At 32.8% G+C, this 15,134-nt stretch overlaps 1 protein-coding gene and 1 long non-coding RNA gene across 13 annotated transcripts in view; one reads left to right on the top strand and one right to left on the bottom strand.

The window, feature by feature from the left end:
* Positions 1-2,680: 2,680 nt before the first annotated feature.
* On the top strand, positions 2,681-5,589 carry LOC116347874. Of its 2 annotated transcripts, XR_004201728.1 has the most exons (4): positions 2,689-2,741; positions 2,831-3,024; positions 3,266-3,368; positions 3,496-5,589. It is a non-coding gene; the product is annotated as an uncharacterized LOC116347874 (long non-coding RNA). The 2 variants fall into 2 exon arrangements; XR_004201727.1 differs by having other exon boundaries at positions 2,681-3,024.
* LOC116347872 (transcription factor RFX3) overlaps positions 3,412-15,134 on the bottom strand; it is a 45,001-nt gene continuing 33,278 nt past the window's right edge. For 10 of the 11 annotated variants that reach the window (XM_031778634.1, XM_031778636.1, XM_031778638.1 and 7 more), the window contains 7 exons: positions 11,618-11,998; positions 10,811-11,113; positions 10,354-10,668; positions 6,770-7,144; positions 6,584-6,683; positions 6,311-6,350; positions 3,412-4,836 (listed from right to left, as the gene is read on the bottom strand). In XM_031778634.1, coding sequence (XP_031634494.1) covers positions 6,334-6,350; positions 6,584-6,683; positions 6,770-7,144; positions 10,354-10,668; positions 10,811-11,113; positions 11,618-11,998 — 1,491 coding nt within the window. In that variant the 3' untranslated portion in view covers positions 3,412-4,836; positions 6,311-6,333. The remainder of the gene's footprint in view (positions 4,837-6,310; positions 6,351-6,583; positions 6,684-6,769; positions 7,145-10,353; positions 10,669-10,810; positions 11,114-11,617; positions 11,999-15,134) is intronic. The other variant, XM_031778637.1, reaches the window with a different exon arrangement.

The following is a 15,134-nucleotide window of genomic DNA, read 5'->3' as shown; positions in this document are numbered from 1 at the left end:
CGAACTGCCGTCCGCTGTGATGTCGATTGTAAACAAGTATGAATGCACGGGTGAGCGAGACAGTATGAAAAAAAAAGATTTGCCAAGCTCGATTTGGGTGACAGAGATGACAAATTTTTACGTTCTGTTCACAACACATGATATATACGACTTAGCTGTGTTCGAGAATTGTTTTGTGCTCGATACCGAGAGTATCATATAAGGTTGCCATGTAGCAGCCAAATAACACCCATTAAATAATATGCGAATGCCAATCGTTACAGAGATAATAAGGAACGCGATTTTTTTTCATTCTGATCGGACCAGGTGATACAGAATTTTTTTTAGATTCACCGCTGGAATGACACTATCGTACGCCTGTACATATTTTGTATTTGCCATTTCAGCGGTCTTCCGTGTTTTTCATACAAACCTCCCACGCGAAAAATGAAAAAAATATTTAATTTTTTTTTCTTCAATTTACAAATATTTCTTAATTTTCTGTATCATCTGATGAAATCAGAATGAAAAAAATAGCATTCCTTATCACCCAAATCAGGATATGGATTTTTTTTTTGAGTGCTCTATAGCGAGTCTCCGAGAGTTTCATATAAACTTCTCATTTAAAACCTATTGAATAGTGACTGAATGTCAATCGTGATTTAGATGATAAGGAATGCGAGTTTTTTCATTCTGATTTCACCAGATGATACAGAAAATGTAATATTATTTGTAAATCGAAAAAAAAAAAAGTAATTATTTCTTTCATTATTCGCAAGTTTTCATCATCTACATGGCAACCTTATATGAAACTCTCGGAAACTCGGTATAGAGCACTAAAAGTAAAAAAAAAATTTCTCTATTCTCGACCACTTCTATCTATAATTTGAAATAAAAAATCGCTACGAACGAACGAACGAAATTTTTATTTTTTAATTCCTACGAACGAACGAACGAAAGAATTTTTTTTCCCAATTTCTACGAACGAACGAACGAACGAACAAAATTTGTTTTTTCATTTCCTACGAACGAACGAACGAACACAATTTAATTTTTAAAGGGGATCTTAGATAATAGTAAATTTGTAATTTGACTATTTATCAATAGATGTCGACACATAAAAGAGCCCCTTCGAAACAGATACGCATTTCCTATACTTATCGTAAAAAATATAATAAGAAATCGCGTGCTGAGAAAAAATAAATATTTGTGTATTATACTTGTGTCTCGGAAGGCATCTGGAAAAAACATTTTCTAAAGGTTTTTTGGCATGCTGCAGCATTCATGAAGCCAAATTTTTTGGTTTCAGGTAAAAAAATCAGGAGTTGAGGGGTTATGACCCCCTAGGGGGTGAGGGGAGTTGGAGGGCAGCTGACCCAAAAAATTTCTCTCACCGATGATAAAATCGACATCAACAAAAAAAAATTTGGAAAAAAAGAAGTAAATGACCATTTTCGCCAGTTTTTGTATGGGAATCGTATCAAAACGTTATTATATAGCAAAATAAATGTCAAAAATGGATTCCTCGACCCAGAAAACCCCCGCACACACATTTGGCTAGAGAAAAAATAATATTTTTTTGATTTTTCAATGCAATGTCTAAGTCGATTTTAAATATTTTGGAAAATAGCTACCTAGAAAAATCCGCAGGCTCGAAATTCATTTTAGACATATGGTTCCTTGGGCAAAAATGCTTGTTATGATCCATAGAACCAGAATCGCGATGTGGACTTGATGCAAAAAAATTGACCCACCCTTATATATATATCCGGTTTTTTATACGGACTGTTCTGGGCTTCAGAGTGTCACCGTTTATTTCAAATTGTTAATATATAAACAATTTTTTTAAATTTTTGAATGCTTTTATTATTCGATTTTTTCTTTAATTTTTGTATACATAAATTTTCTGTGTGAATTTAAATCTTTAAATCGCACAACCACAACTCCTAAAAACTCAACTTAAATCATTAATTTTTCTTATATACTCCAAGACTATTTAATTAAAAATATTTCATGAAGAGTGTTTTTTGAATGTTCTTTTCCAATAATTCAAATATTATTACGTTAGATGGCGATACTAACAAAACCAGCTAACGTCAAGGAAAATGATGATTTTGACATGCTGTATTTACGCTGCTTTGTTCAAAAGTTCAAAAGCTTGTGAATACTCATTGAAATTCTGTCCTTATAAAAAATTTCGAAATCTCTTATTAGGACAGAATTCCAATGAGTTTTCACATTTAGAACTGAAAATGTGTTGAATACTATAAAAATAACATATGTAAAGAAAGTCTTTGGAATAAATTCAGGTGTTTATTGCGTCGCACAAACAAATGCAAATATGTCAACCCTGCACCCAGCACATAAAACGGTACCTCTGCTTTACTGTCAAAAACAAACCATTCAATTATATTCATTCGCGATGACGTACAAATTTGATTTACAAAAAACAGTCTCAAATGGTTTTGGACAGCTAAGTTCAAAACAAATTCTGCATGTGTCTAAAGATGAACTAATCTGTCTTCGAACCATGTATCGTGTTTCATGGACTTTATATGAATATAAAGATTCTAAAGAATGCAAAAAGTACGGTCGTATTCCAAATTTAAATGCTCAAACTCTTCAAAATTGTCATCAAGTACCGAAAACCGGGTTGGTCAAGCAAAAATTCATTTTTGGTGATTCTTATGGTTACAACAGCACATCCAAATTTGAACTAAAACAATAGATTTAGACACGATCATTAGGAATCAGCAAAATAGGTAACGAAAAAATTCCAAATAGTGTCAAAAATTGGCTGTTCAATTCGCCTCATAGCATGTTGCACTGAAAAAATCATCATTTTGGATAGTGAAACATTCATCGCTTTATCGAACCATGAATGAAGTGCAAGTGGTTTCTTTTGCATGACTATGTTAGGGCACTACTATATAAGGCTAGAGACGTGGACAAACCGAACTTTGATAAATGGGTGTTTGTATGGTACGATGTTCTTCGGAAGGTGTTTTAGAGCCATTATTCGAGAATTTGGTGCTGAAACGTAAGGTAAAACCTCCATTACATGCTCCATTATCAACCAAATATTGTTGAAATCGATAGAATTATAACCAAATATTGTTGAGAACTATCTGATTAAGGACAAAATTGTGTTTTGCAAGCAGAAAAAACCACAATAAGTGTGAGTCACACTTCTTAAAAAATAGCATTTCCATGAAAAAAGAACCATTTTTTAAAATTCACAAAAAGACACCAAATTAATTATTTCTCGTCTGTTTTTGGATGTAAGTTATAGGCGAAGGTCCAAAATACTTGAAACAAGCAACAATTAGCGGGAAGGTTCGAGAGAAAGTTGAAAGAAATCGACAAATCGCCAAAGCATGATTTTGAAGGTTCGACCAATAAAGGTTTAAACCAATAAAAACGATATTAATATTGTGTGTTTGTTGTTCAAATGGCGGACGTCTAAATTTATTCCAAATACTTTCTTTACATATGTATCCATTTTTTTATTTACAGATGCGACAAACATTCTAACGTACAAGAATAACCAAGAGGGATAAAGTTAATGCATTCCAAATAATGATATACATTCATCATTCATCATAATTCCCATATTAAATATTAAATTCTATCTGCTTTGCGCAGTAAATTGCAAAATTAGGGATATATTAAATTATTAAAGGTTACATATAGTTTTTGAAAAAGTAAAGCAATAGAATCTTAAATTACTGTTTATAGCATTTCGACAAAACACTTTTCATTAAGATTACTCGATTCTGGAGAACATTGATGACCATAATAAAAAATATAAGAAATTGTAACGTTTTTTATCCATTTTAACGTTGAAAAATGTAACACGACCCATTTTGGTGGTCATTTTCGTGTAGACTATACATGTAGTCAAACGCAAAGTTAAGTTTTTATTTCTTTTTTACTTAACATTTAATGGTTCATTTGTCGCAGAAAAAATAACACACAATTTGTCGCAATGATTTTTGTTTCGGTAAACTTTTTTGAAACGTGAATATGCATGACTGCTGCAGATGCCAAAACCATAACGTTTGACATCCATTTTAAACATAACTGTGCTTGTATTCCAATTTTGTATTTTTTTTCTACATTTGTGTTCAATTGCATCGTGTGTTGGTAGGTAGAATTTTTGATGATTTTTCTTTAATTAATCAATGGCCGTGAATTATATCATCGGATGAAAATCATTTTAACCCTAAAACCGTACATCGGGCACTCGAGTGCCTGATCAGTGCCCGAGAAAAATTTCAAACTAAAACTAAACTCTGATTTGTTTCGTGTTGTCGCTTTTCGGCCTCTGTTCTTTCTCAAAAATATAAAATATGTATCTATTCACGCCATGGTTTTCGAAAAATATCGGGCTCAGTGCCCGACGTATATTCATAACAGTGCTTTTTTATATCGATAGATTTCCATTGAAAGTGAACGGAACACATAACTTCTATGAATCGAGATACTTTCTTTTCAACGAAAGGATGTGACAACAAGTTTCGTAAAAAGATAAACTGGATCTGCTATTTATGCATATTTATGATGATACGATCACTTTTTTGCTGTAATATTTAGTCAACTTAGAGCATACATTTAATTGAAACATTATGATTCTAAAAATCTTTTATCTTTGAATCTATCTTATCTCATTTTTTACGTAATATTTTATGTCCAATGTCTGAAACACGTTTTGTGCACACACGTTTTGTTCAATTGATTATATATATATATTATTGTGCATATCTCAATTCTATGGTATTCACAAAAATCACACAAAACAAAATATTAATAATAAGTGCTCCTTCTAACTTAATATTAATTAACTTAACCGCATACCTGGGAAATATATAGAAAAGAATGGAATTAATGGAAATTATTCGATAAGTAATGGGAATAATCGGTAAACATATATTGAAAATGAAATTGCAGAAGAAAATGAATTTATACATAGTAAAGTGGTTCCTAACCCAGTGAGACCCGCAGCCCATGAGAGAAAATTGAAAATTTTCGCGGCACGCCATTATTAACATATATCTCAAAAATGGTAGTAGCCACATTTTAGATTTAAAACTTCCCATTAAGAATATTTGAATGTCCGAGAATGAAAGCGAGACGTCTATTCATAACTTATTGAAATGTAACACCGCCATGCAAAAAGTGCTGACTGTCAGCATATTTTGTATGGTGGTGTTAAATTTCAATAAGTTGTGAATAGAAGTCTCGCTTTCATTCTCGGGCAATCATTTGATGTTCACCACTGTCATGAAAAACAGTTTGATAGCTGCTATGATTATAACTAATTTATAATGATTATAACTAATTAGTTAAACGTTAACAAAACAAAATTAATAACATATCATCGTGGATCACTGAAATATGAATATAATTACAACGTAGAAGGCGTGCAAATTGAAAGAGTTGAAATAATGAAGTATGATGACTTGGGAGTATTGCTTGATAAGGATGAATTTCAAATAACACATCGAGCATGCTGTGGCTAAGGCAAAATCAAGATTGGCTTGGTTAAAATTCAACAGCAGGGATTTTGTCGACACATGGACGTTAAAACGCCTTTACTTTACATTTATATTACCGATTATTGAGTATGGATCTGAAATATGGAATCCACACTACGACAATATATGCAAAAGAATAGAGTCAACACAACTGCCAAAATACGAACACAGACTACTATTTCTGCAAATGATTACTCTTGAGGAGAGACAGAAGATGGCGCAAGTGTCTTTTATTTTCAAAATTATTCACGGAGATTTAAAGTCAACTTATGTTTCAAACAGTATGAAATATTATGATCCAGCACATGACACCAGAGCAACACCACTATTTGATTTACCAATTAGGAGAACTGATTACATAAAATATGAACCAATAAATTATATGCTTACATCATTCAACGATTTTTATACCAAAAAAATGACAAACAGTGATAAAAATTTAATTGATTTAGAAGTAAATTTATCAACAGTCAAACTGAGAATAGAAAACTATTTAAAGCAAAGCAGATAAATAAAAGATATTTGTTATGGATTGTAGAAATTTTGAGCAGTTGGAAAATTGATTTATGAAATTTATATTATTATTTACATGAAAGGAAAGAGACAATAATTTTTCATATTCTCTCTCAAAAATGCTTGATAAAAATCAAATTGTATTATATTATATTTATTATATTATATTTAACCACCAAGGCGAAGGAACGCTGTTCGGTGCAGTTATTATTATTATTATATAGTTAAAGCTAATAGGCCTCAACTTATTAGTTATAATCATAGTCATTTATTAAAATTACCGAAGAGTGTAGGGGTCCGTGGATCACCAATTGGGAACCACTGTAATAAAATATGAATGATTATAATGGAAAAAAATCGAAATAACGGATAGCAATTCTTCAGTATCTCAAATGACTAGGCATTGTTACGCCATTTATTTCTGTAACAGTTGAAATTTCACGCTTTTGTATATTATTTGAAGTTGCGCCTAAAAAAGCATTGAAATGTGCTGATTTCAACCGTCTCAGAAACGCGACTCATGTTGAGATTTTGTTCGAACACGTTTGAGTTACCTTGCCGCATACGCTTTGGATTATTTTCATTTTTTATTTCATCATCGCCATAAGTAGTTTCAAGCAATGAATCAATGTTGTTGTCTGGAGTTGTGTTTCTCTAGAAACAAGAACAAAAACGTAATAAATTTGTTTTCATTTTGATATCAAAATATTATAAAATGTATTAAATGTAATGTATCTTACAGTACGGTCAGTTTTTCCCATCACTTCAATTGGAGTCGTTCGATTTGCCTCTGCAACCTTATGTTCAACAATAAAGAACATGTATTCATCATAAAGCAGTCGAATTAAATGGAAGCTTCCAAAGCTTGCAGCTGAGCGAAGTGTTAAATCACGAATTACCATCGAACTGTAAAAACTCCATTTTAACAAAAATTGACGCGCGGCTTTCGAAAATGTTGGTCTCCCTTCAAATTCTTTGAGAGCACTATCAACTACTAAACGCAACCATGATGCCCATTGTTCCAAGGAATTTTGTTGTTGGAGAGCTGCTTTGAATTCATTCTCTAATCTTTGTACTGTCGATGCATCACATTCACAAACCCAAGCCGCTTGCTCCTTAAATATGAGACGAAACAATTACGCACTGGCAATACTTTAATTTTCCTAATTACTTTTTATCACTAAGCTAAGTTTACATATCGGTTATGACTAGGGGGTAGACACGTGGAATAGGATTAGACTTTGAGTGTAAAAATTCGAGGAATTAAATTAGAATAGACAATTCAGTAGCTGGATAGATTCACTAATGCCATGTATGCAATAGCGAAAATTCGTTAGATTCAATGTTTTTGTAGTCAATAGTACAGAATTTAAAACATTGAATTTGCTTTGATATGAAAATTTGTTTTTTGTAATATTTTTTTAATTTAACAAATTTACAAAACAATACAAAAAAATAAAATCACTTTCTTAAAATATTATTGTCGAAAAAAATAATTTGAATTATAACAAAACATGGCCTGGAAATGCCAATGTAATTTACATCTAAACGAGTGAGACTCAAACATGTGCTTCTTCTTCAAAACAATACATACACACTAACTCACAAACATCAAAAGTATACGCCATAACAGCAGTGCAAACACAAATACATGCGTGCGCTACTCAGCTTTGTTTCTGTGATGAATACTTATTGACTTCTGCTGTACATGTGATGCTTGTTTACATACGTATTGTTTTGAAGAAGAAGCACATGTTTGGGTCTCACTCATCTCCGCCCCTTGTAACAAAATGTCATACTATAAATAAGTTTTCAAATAATTGAATAGCGGAAAATTGCGACAATATATTGGACAATGAAATGACGGATTAGTGGAATAGTTTATATATTGTAATCATGGGTTCATATAATTTGTGTCTCCCTCCTAGGGTTATGATGAAAAATTTACAAATCGGCTTTCTTCTTCAAACATTTTTTTCAAAAAGTTTCAGGATCAGAATATCATATAAAATTATGTTAGCATTTAACTTTTTATACGCTTTGAACTTTAAATTACCGTGATACTCGAATTTCATGAGCATTTCTTTATGGATCCTTTTTAAACTGATGTTGAAAATTTCAGTTTTCTCATAATTATCATAATCACATCGGAAAAACAATGGATCATGGACACTTTCTTATTCTACGTTCCAATACCTTTCGAATTGGGTATCAAATATCATCGGTTTCATTTAAGTAGTTTCTTTGTGAAGGAGCTTTTTATTAAAAAATAAAATGTCTTACATCCGTAAGATGACCTTTTCCGGGCTGTGATCCACAACATGCATTTATTACATATATTTAACTTAAATTTGAATTCACGAAAAAACTGAATCCGACATTAGTTTTGTGATACAAGTAACACTGTGCGTCATTTTTCAACTTCAAATTTCTGACAGAAACGAGACCAGTCGGTTTTACATAATTTGGGAGCGCTGATTTCAATGGCGTCATTCGTTTTCCCCCATCACGTCAGGATTTTCCACAATTATCCTCAGAAGTTTCCCGGAAAACCCAAATTGACTGTTTATACTCTAGTAACATTTTGAATTCATGCAATATCCCAGAGGGGGGGACCTATCAGGCATTGTATTACAGTTCAAGTGAAGTTAAGCCACACAATTCGTTTTAAAAAAAATTGGGTCATTGCGTAGAACATAATAAAAGGAAGTAAAATAGACGTCGTCGGATCTACAAAAATTTCAAAAATTATATCGAAAATCGATTCGGCGGGCAAAGAGTCAGCTTCGTACCGGTCCGAATCATAATGAAATGTTCTGAAAACATCTTCCGACCGACCTATAAATTGCTATATCTTGTAGAGGGAGGACTCTTGCATTCATTGCAATATTTTTGATAATGTTTCGATCGAATTTGATAAATACTCATTTTTGGTGAAAATCGACCCCCGCAAAACATTCAAAATTCCACTCCGATGAAAAATTTCTAACTTAGTTTTCTTTGGAAGTAACTTTCATGTGAAAAAATATATTGGGCCATTTGACCTTTAATATCGGGTTGAAAACTCGAAAACTAACGCCACAAGAATCATTTGAATCGATCTCGTGGTATACAAATTTTGGTAGTATATTCAAAACTCCAACTCAAAAAATACCCCTTTTTTCTTCATATACATCAACTGATATTTTTTAGAAGGCGCTGCTATTGGCATTTTAAACCTTCTATCGTGAAGCACATCTAATATAGATGAATCGCGCACCGTACAGTTCAACTCAATAATTACAAATAAGAAAGTTGTAGCCTTATTTTTGTTTCAGTGAAAGTACAAAAACTTGAAAAATTTACATTGAAACACCATCGAAAAACACTCTATTGAAATTCGAATTATCACTAAACGCTGCGAATCGTTGCGATTTACTAAAAATTTATGATCTATGTTGATTTTGAATGCTTAGTAGAGTGGCTGCGAAAACTTGTATGAAATTCAACTTGATTTGCCACCTGGAACTTTTCTATTTGTTGTGTAGATCACGTGTGCAAGTTTCACGATGATATCTCCCCGTTAAGTCGATTTCTTGAAAAATAGCACTTTTATTTAATTTCAACACATCGACTCAAAATGAACTGAGAGTCTCAGTCTGAGACCATCATTTTCGATCATAAACTAACGACTGGAGAAGTTTCAAGTGATTTAGATGAAAATAAAATACATTTTCAGGCAACATTTTCGTACAAACCTTCACAAATTAATCTCATTTGAAGCTAGAATTCTTTCAGAGCAAAACTAATGTGATTCCACTTTGGTATACGCCCATTTGTACACTGTCATTTGCATAGAAAATCGTGAGCCATGAACATTGAGCCATGAGCATTCTGGCCTGATTTCGGTATGTTTATACTGACTGATGTAAAGGAATGTTTTCAACTCGCAATATAAAATGGACCATTTTATGAAGAACTGCCTTTCAATTGTTTTCAAATCATAATTTTTTGCTAGAATCGATAAAAATTCATGGATTATCACATCAAGGTGGCGAATCAAGTTGAATTTCATAAAAGTTATCTTCGCAGCCATTCTAATACTTAGTCTCATTCCGATGAAAATAAAGGATACCTCTCCAACAGACCTTTTCATTTTTGACTTAGAAAATGGAAAAATTTGTATGGCAGTAACTATTTTCAGCTTAAAACTAAATACACGAAAATATTTAAAAAAAAAAAACTCCATGTCAAATTTCAAGAGATTTCGAGTAAAAAATAAATATAGTTGCTAAGGAATAATAAATAACTAAGAAAGTTTTATTATTTCTGTTTTTTATCTGACCTGTACATTGTGAAAATCAACACGGTTCAAATCGCTTAGCATTTGTGTAATTTGTGTACTGTTTTGTAATACTGCACGTGCAGCTTGTGCCAAATGATTTAACGATGTGTATCGACGTAAAGTTTGACTAAATGCCGATACAGCACTTAGTTTGATTTGAACGATTTTCTGTGGACAGCCAGTCATAGCTGAAGTCATCCATGTTTCAAGATTTTTGGAAAAATTTCGTATAGCTTGTGTCAGTGCGCTGGGTATTGGGCGCAGTACATCTGGGATGAGAACATCAACCATATTCTGATAAAAACCATAATCAATCTGAAATAGAAATCGAAATATTATTTAAATTATAAATGTTTGTGGCCGTAAGAACGTAATCTTTCTGTAATGTGTCAATGTCTTGAAATCAATTACGCCTTATTTTAGCAAACTTTTAAATATTTTTTTTATTATAATGTACCTCTTTTATGAATTCCTGGACAGCTTTACATTGTAGTAAATTATACAATTTATATTTACTGAGATATTTCTCCTCTTCGCATTCATCTACATTATTGTTGTCTTGTGCTCGCCAAAATTCTCTCCATAGCGACTCAATTGTACTGAATTCCAAATTTAGTATTGCATCTAAGAAGGCTTCGCAATGCTCACGATAAATTGATCGAAGTGTATCGACATCTTCGAGCGTAATGTCTTCCGGCATATCATTCTCAAAGTCAATCGTTGGAAAAAGTGGAATTGCTCTATTTCCATCACCAAGAAACTATCAACACATATTGAAATTAATTGGTTGGACATTTTTTTGTTTAAGTTTTCAATCGTTTTAAAATTTATTTCAATGTATGTCTTAAGCTCATGCAACTATTAATTTTAGATACCAGACGCATAGAAAAAAGGAGGCGGCATCTGCGTGATTCATCCATGCTTTCAAAATTTGTAGTTTTTTCCACTACTTTACGTTTTTCACTTGTCAACAGAAGCAAATCAAAATAACAACAAAGCAACTAAATTAAGTTCAATAATATCATGACATATGTCGCGAAAAATCGAGATTCCCATTTTGATTGCAAACATACATCAGCAATATAACATAAAATTGTCAATATATATATCGTTATATTTGAGAAATACTAAAATTATATTTTGTTCGGTTTGTTGGTGAAATCTATATGGTTGTCTCTTTTACTCGCATTAATATGCATATTTAAATTTGACATTAGACTCACTTTTTCACCAAATCCATTTCTGAAATGACTAATTAACTTACTTGTGAGCAAGCTTCATATGATTCAGCTCTAGATGCCGATTTTCGGGACTTCACAACGGTGTTCGAGGCAGATTGTGGCGTGATTGTATGTTGATGGGCTTGAGAGTTGTTAGGGGCCTGTGTCTTATCATCGTTCGTTGTTTCCAAATTGGAACCTGGTTTAACTCGAATACCGTAGTAATGATACTTAGAATTTCCTCTTGTACCCAAACGTCGAGTACGCAACCCAGTGAAAACTGATCGAATCAATTTTCCAAAGCTAGCTGCATTGACAGCATCCAATTTATGTTCATTACAATGACGCATATAGTGGTTATATAGCGTTGAACGTGGTAAACTAACTCCTTCAGCCGTTTCGTAATTGTCCATCAACCAAGAAACCTAAATAATGAAAAATTAGAAAAACTTGAAATATATGTGTAAATTAAACAATCAGAAGGTCTTAAGCGATTTTTTCAAAAAATTTCTTTATGTTCATTAAAAAATTTCGCTAATTTTGTACATTAAAAAATTAAAATTTGAATTTGATAAAGCACATTGGAGAAAATAATTTTTGGATGTATTGATAAGAGGAAATTCAAAAATGGAAATTTTTGATATAAGAATGACAATAATTTTGTGATAAAATGTTACAGTAAGTGACCTTTATCAGAAGCCATGATTTATGATGACAAGAAATGATTTACGTCACTTAAAAATACAATTTTTGATGTCATAGCACTTGTCTTATCGCTCAATGATGGAATATTTTTTCAATAAATAGTGTTATTGACGCATGATTGAAATAAATCAAAATGTATGATACAGGGGGAGGGAAAAGTTTCTAGCCTAGCATATAAAGAGAAGTCTATAATATATATAGTATGTTTCATTATAGAGGCCGGTTGATTTAACCACAAAAAGTTTCAAATATCTTGAAAATATTTTTGGTGTCGCCAGATGGCACTCTAAGCTAATGCGCCAATTAACATTGACAGTTCTCAAATCACTACATTGATTGTTGTGCAACGAAAATATGGATTCGGAATATTTTCATAAGCGTTTTGAAGCGGTGTTTTTGCATTTACATCCAAAAGGACCAAAATGGTCAATAGTGAAGGTCGCAAAACACATTAAAAAGTCAAGAGAGTTCGTAACAAAGTGGATCCAGCAGTATAAGCACGAAAAATTTTTGAACGATCAGCCCAATGTTAAGCCAAACCGAGCCTCCGCGCCAAAGCAAGATAAGCGAATAGTTAAGTTGTTCGACGAAAATCAAGGTATGTCGTTAAGCCAAGGTGTTGAACGGCTACGCCATCTTAAAATAGAGGTCTCGCGGTCCACACTCAAGAAAAGATTGGATATCGCCGGTGTTCATTATCGCAGTACAATGAAGAAATCACTTTTGACAGAAAACCAGAAGAAAAACGCATTGACAAAGCAAAATTCAACAAGAGATTGGAGCGAAGTTATATACACTGACGAGTCATTCTTTTGGCTGGTGAATAGCACTTCCCATGCCTAGTCTAGAGCCGAAAAGAGAGTGGTCGTTCGCACGGTAAAGCATCCGAAAAAGGTGCATGTTTATGGTTGCTTCTGTGAAGGTGGTTTTGGAAAGTTGACCGTATTCACGGGCATTCCAAACGCTGTGAGGATGAACCAACTTTATTCGTCGACACTGTTACCCACCGCCAAGAAGTTCTATGGCAACGGCAATTCGAATTAGCTTCTATTAGAAGACAACGATCCAAAACACAAAAGTCGTCTCAGCACCGCTGGAAGGAGGAATATGACGTTAAACAAATGGACTGGCCGCCACAGTCACCCGATTGCAATCCGATCGATTTTTTGGGCCATTATGAAGGCAAGGCTTCGTGGTAAAACACACCGCAATTTGAAGCAGCTCAGTTCATTCATTCAACGCCAGTGGAAAGGTTTTCAACGTGAATATGCTGAAAATTTGAGCAAAAGTATGCCGAAAAGATGTGCCCGTGTGATCGAAAAGGATGGTGAATGGATTAAATATTGATTATGTGCGCCGTAGCTTAGAACTAAAATAAAATGAATATAAAATAATTTCGTAAAACTCTTGAGTTTTAATATGAAAAATCAACCGGCCTCTATAATGAAATTTACTGTAACTTCATTTGTTAAGTTCAACATTTGACATTTAGTCATTTTGATATTTTTTTAAAAACTTAAAAAATCCAAAATCATACACAGTAAGAAAATATCAGCCGACGCTATACGCAAAACCGACTGGTACGTGCGCTCATACGTTTTTACATCTTTTACATCTAGTGACCATACGATTTTTCGACTGATTCGTTACTCTTTGTGCGGATCTTCGCACAGTCGAAAAATCGTATGGTAATAGATGTAAAAGATGTAAAACCGTATGAGCGCACGTACCAGTCGGTTTAGCGTATAGCGTCGGCTGATATTTTCTTTCTGTGTAATGAGATTAGGTATCTCACAAAAGATTGTATAGCATCAAACGATTTCAATCACTTCTTGCGTGTAATTTATGGCCACCCTCCTCCATCGTATACCATAGTCAAAGAATAAGAAAAATCTTAATAGTTGTGCAGAGACTTGATGAATGTTGACTCTCACACTTTTGTGACAATAGTGAAAACAGTTCTAGATCTTATGGCCAAAATCCAATTGTCCTTCATGAAATATTCCAAATGCCCAATAGTACGTTAGCTGCGATCCTCAGCATCACAGCAGACAGTGTCTTCAATATATCACACGAAAAATGTTACTTGGAGAACGTTTGTTCGCGATCATTCGAAAAGCCTTTGATATTTTTTTGACAGATGATCACATTTCTCTTTGTGATTGATTATTCAAGCTTCTCGAATGTAGCAAATGAATCAATAGTAGTTGGTAATGAAGCCTGGTTGTAGTACTACAAATCAAAGACCAAAGCGAAGAGAATGTATTATTATACAGTGGTGGCAAGGCATCAGTAGAAAGTCGCCTCCAAACAGATGATTTCCAACATATGACTTTCGTTTCTGGAATGCAAATGGTATATTAATGATTGGCTTGTCATCAAAAAATACTATGGCGAAGCCTGATCATGCCCGTAACTAACAACACCTCTAATGCGTATTCCGAGTACTAATCGAAGTTTGTGACAATATGGCCGTCACATTTTGGCAAAATCATAATGAATCGATTAAACTGCGTTAAACTGTTAAAATAAAACAGTAGAAATAAATAGATTTTAATTTTTCACATTTTTGAAAACAAAAAATCTTTTGTTTTTTATTTTTGTGAGATTTTCTGTCCACAATATTCAAAAATATTAAATCAATAAAAATGAAGTGGTTGACATAACCTCACTTTCGTTTTAATAATTATTTGATCGGTTTATCATGATTGTGACACAAAAGTGAGGTTATGTCAACCAATTCATTTTTATTAATTTAATATTTTTGAATATTGTGTACAAAAAATCTCACAAAATTAAAAAAACAAAAGATTTTTTATTTTCAAAAATGTAAAAAATTAAAATCTATTTATTTTT

The sequence above is a fragment of the Contarinia nasturtii genome, unplaced genomic scaffold, assembly GCF_009176525.2.
Source record: "Contarinia nasturtii isolate CC-2019 unplaced genomic scaffold, AAFC_CNas_1.1 Cnas_scaffold_2166, whole genome shotgun sequence".
In the NCBI taxonomy this organism is placed as follows: domain Eukaryota; kingdom Metazoa; phylum Arthropoda; class Insecta; order Diptera; family Cecidomyiidae; genus Contarinia; species Contarinia nasturtii.
This window is presented reverse-complemented; position numbering and strand designations above follow the sequence as displayed.